Source organism: Oryzias melastigma, unplaced genomic scaffold (genome assembly GCF_002922805.2).
Source record: "Oryzias melastigma strain HK-1 unplaced genomic scaffold, ASM292280v2 sc02238, whole genome shotgun sequence".
Classification (NCBI taxonomy): domain Eukaryota; kingdom Metazoa; phylum Chordata; class Actinopteri; order Beloniformes; family Adrianichthyidae; genus Oryzias; species Oryzias melastigma.
This window is the reverse complement of record NW_023418813.1, coordinates 1-4,258: the sequence shown is the minus strand read 5'-3', so window position 1 is coordinate 4,258 and position 4,258 is coordinate 1. Positions and strand designations below refer to the sequence as shown.

The window sequence follows — 4,258 nt, the reverse complement described above, 5'->3', positions numbered from 1 at the left end:
TTTTACAATTTTTCAAAATGTCAATAAAATGTGATTACAAAAAAAAACAAACATCAGAGTGATCATAGATTCACTCCAGTTCACCCCAGTTATTATGAAGCACGATGATTGAACATTACAAAGAAAATCAAATAAACAGAAAGTTATTTTAAAGATAAATAAGATTTCTCTAAATGTCACTTTATGTTTCTATTAAACGATAAAGTGTTTATTTTTTAGAAGACCTGAAACTAAAATATAATGTTCATTCTATCAATATGTGTTTTTTTGAGTCAATGTAAAACTCAGTTGTACAAAATATGTCTCATACAAAACATTAATTAATTAATATTAACATTTTTCTTTTTTCTTTTCTTTTTATTTTACTTTGGAAACAAGCTAACAAGCTGAGAACAAAGTCTTTGAAACAATAAACATAAAAGTGATTTAAAATAACTTTATACCATTGAAATACTTTTAGTTTGACAATGAAGAAATTTAAGTTCAATTCATTTCAAAAAAAAAATAAGAGAATTTTATTTTCTCTTTTTACCACTAAAAATACATTAAGACATTATTGAAGCTACTGTAAGAAAACAATTTTCACTGTTTCAAACATTTAACAATTAATCATTTCAGATCATACACAAGATAACATTTACATGAAATGACATGTGCACCAAAACATTTAGCACTTTTCTTAGCCTAAATAAACTTTTTTATTGTTTGTATCGACGACATCTTCTTTCATCCTTAAACTTTTTTTCCTCTCTTTTTTTAACTTCATTCTCTTTCTTGTAATTAAAAAAGTCATGATGTAGAGATATAATGACTATAAACATTTTGTTTCACAAAAAAATTTAAAACTCCTAAAAAAAACCTCAAGGAGTGATTCCAGTTGATCAGACTTATTTAAGGAGGAGTTTATGCAAATCTGACATTTCCAGTTTCTTCTTATATGAATCAAAGTTCAGTGATTCAATCTGACAAAGAAGCTGCAGACAGAACAAAGACAAATGACTCCAACAATGATCAGACCTGTTTGTTTGCTGCTTTTTCTCTTTTTCTTTGGTGTCTTACCTGGTAAGAAATTGTTCTGAACAAAGAAAATGGTAGAAAGTTCTTGTAACTGCATTAATGTGCTGCTTGTTGTTCTGCAGGTATCAGGGGTCAAACACTGACTGAGTCTGAATCAGTGGTTAAAAGACCTGGAGAATCCCACAAACTGACTTGTACATATTCAGGGTTTAGTAGTGATCCTTATATAGCTTGGATCAGACAGGCTGCTGAAAAAGGACTGGAGTGGATCGCTTATATTAACCCTGGCAGCAGCGGCATCTACTACTCAGAGTCAGTGAAAAACCGCTTCACCATCTCCAGAGACAACAGCAGAAAGCAGGTGTATCTGCAGATGAACAGTCTGAGAGCTGAGGATTCTGCTGTTTATTACTGCGCTCGAGAGACACAGTGACTCAAGAGACACAAACTCTGTACAAAAACACCACACGGAGTAGATAGCTGTCATCGTTTTTTTGGTCTGATACTTTACTGAACTCAGAGCACAAAAACTGGAAAATGTATATTTGCATAAAAGCTTTATGAATGAGTGAAATAACAACAGCTTTAGGGAAAGTGAGACGCATTGGGTTTTTTCTCTTCTCCATTTCTTCATTTTACTATTTGTACTTGTTGGTAATTCAGTTTGCAGTTTTTTGTTTGATTGTTTATACTTTTTGCGAGGACAGTTAAATAAAGGTGCTGACTCTGACGTTCAGTTCAGTCAGATTTGTCTTTGTTGCTTGAAATTATGAATTTTTTTTTCTATTTGTGACTTTGAAAAGTGTATTTTCTGTTTATTTTGTTTGTTTTTTACCTGGTAAGAAATTGTTCTGAACAAAAAAATGGTAGAAAATTCTTCTAATTGCATTAATGTGCTGCTGGTTCTTCTTTAGTTCATGTATTTTGGCCAGCTCTTTTTTTGTTTGAGCCATACCTGTTTTAAACATGAACAGACTTTTATAAAGGTCAGAATATCATTTACTATGAGCTTTATTTTATGATTTGGCATAGGATTTTGCTTTATATTATGTTTTGTACATGATTTTATTTACATGAACATTTATTTTAGTTGCAAAATGTCACAGTTAAGCAGGCTGGAGAAAACCCAGATGCAGAAAGAGTCACAAGTGGCTGAGACCAAGGAGTTTAACTTACAAAACCACATATTAATAAGGATATAAAGCTCAGTAAACAAGCAGAACAAACCTTAAATATGCAAAAACCTAATTACTAAACTGCAGGCAGCTGTGACTGATTAGCAGGATCCATAGGAGAATGGGCGGAGTCACAGCAGCCTGCACAGGAGCAAAGAAAACAAACTGAAAAGTAACACAAAACAAACAGAACACGACACAAAAGTCATTTTGTTGACATTTCCATCATCAATCTAACAAGCAGAATAAAATGTTCTTATATTTTCAGTTTTTAAGTGTTCACTGAAATTATTGCATTTTCTCTGTTAAAATATTTTTTCATTAAAGTCAAAGATTAAGTGATGCCGTTCACAATATTCAAATGTAATTTTGAACATAAATTATGCAAACCCAGTGTTCATATATAAGGAAGTGAAGTGTGAGTGTGTGAGTCAGAAAGAGCTCAGTGAGTTCATCTTCAGCATCAACCATGTTCTCTGCAGCTCTGATGCTGCTGCTGACAGCTGGATCCTGTGAGGAGATTTCAGTGGATTCACAGCAAGAATCAGATCAGAAACATTTCATATTCAGATGAATGATGGAGATTATGTTGGTTTGTGTTTCTACAGGTGTGGACAGTATTGATCTCATCCAGCCAGACTCAAAGGTTGTTCAGCCTGGACAGTCTTTGACCATCAGCTGTCGGGTTTCTGGATATTCACTGACTGATAGCAGCTATGGATCAGGCTGGATCAGACAGAGAGAAGGAAAACCAATGGACTGGACTGTTCATCAGTGGAGTGGTGGGGGCTTAAGCCAAAATGAAGCTCTGAAAAACAAGTTCAGCTGCAGCAGAGACATGTCTGCAGGAACAGTGACAATAACAGGACAGAACATGGAGCCTGAAGACACAGCTGTGTATTACTGTGTGAGATATCCCACAGTGATACAAACAAACACAAACCTGTATAAAAACTCAGCAGCTATGAAGACCAAACAACATGTGTGTAATAAATAATGCAATAGACATGTGTCTTTGTGTTTAAAAAAATAAATGTTAAAAATGTCCAACAAAAAATAAACAAGACTAGTTCGTACAATAAATAAATAAAGCTATTTGAAGACTGTCATTGGTTTATGTCTTCTTTCATCTAATAATATTCATAACTCACATCCTCCCCTTCAGTGTCATGGAGCCTATCCTGGGTACTATGTGCAAAGTTGAGGTACATCTCGAACAGGCTGTCAGTCTGTTGCAGAGCCGCACAATCACACACAAACACAAATGATCTAGAGTTGCCAATTACCCCATAGATTATGTTGATCTGTGAAAATTGCTTTTTTTCCCCAATGTTTTTGCCTTTAGTTAAACAGATGTTTAAAAAGTATATTAAAAAAAGTTGTTTAAAATGACAAAAATCGAAATAAGTCCATTAAAACAATTACATAATAAATGGATGTTATCAATGTTGTTTTTTAATTATGTTACATGTATTTGCAGTGCAGAAAAAAATAAGACAAACAATAAATATAAGAAACATTTAAGGTTATAAGCAAATAATCCTCAAATCATATATTTTTTTTAACAGCCATGTCAATCGATGATTTTTAAATCCAGAAATATTTAGAAAATAACTCTTAACACACACTTTACAAAGTAGTTTTTAAAAACCAAGTGTTTTTTCATGATAAAAATATTTGCTTTGCGATGAATAACATTTCCAATTTTTCCAGAGTAATTTTAGCCTCTTACTGAATGCATTTTGTAAATATCACTGTCAGAGGAGGCTGATGTAGGGTTAATTGAGTAAACCTGTGGGGAGGTGTGGTTGCTGTCTTGGGAGGGTTTTTATTTTGTGTCCATAGGCCTTCCGGAGTGGAAAAAAGCAGTCAGGGGGAAGGGGATAGAGAGACCGAGCGGACACGTTCAGACGCCACAAGGTGGAGTAAATTGCGGCGGGCGCGGAAGGCGCTGTCGGCGTCAAATGTACAGTGATCACCTGTCGACGCCCCGATCAGAGGACCGCCTGCCGTCACTACAGGCACGGAGGAGGAGGGCCGCCTGCCGTCGCCACACGCACGGAGGA

The 4,258-nt window shown here is 34.8% G+C and overlaps 2 gene segments (V, D, J or C); both read left to right on the top strand.

Moving 5' to 3' along the window:
• The first annotated feature begins 66 nt into the window (after nucleotides 1-66).
• On the top strand, nucleotides 67-1,481 carry LOC112139195. The segment is given in 2 exon segments: nucleotides 67-1,062; nucleotides 1,140-1,481. Coding segments are annotated over 2 exon segments (378 nt in total).
• Nucleotides 1,482-2,622: 1,141 nt separating this feature from the next.
• On the top strand, nucleotides 2,623-3,241 carry LOC112139194. The segment is given in 2 exon segments: nucleotides 2,623-2,704; nucleotides 2,801-3,241. Coding segments are annotated over 2 exon segments (432 nt in total).
• Nucleotides 3,242-4,258: the final 1,017 nt, after the last annotated feature.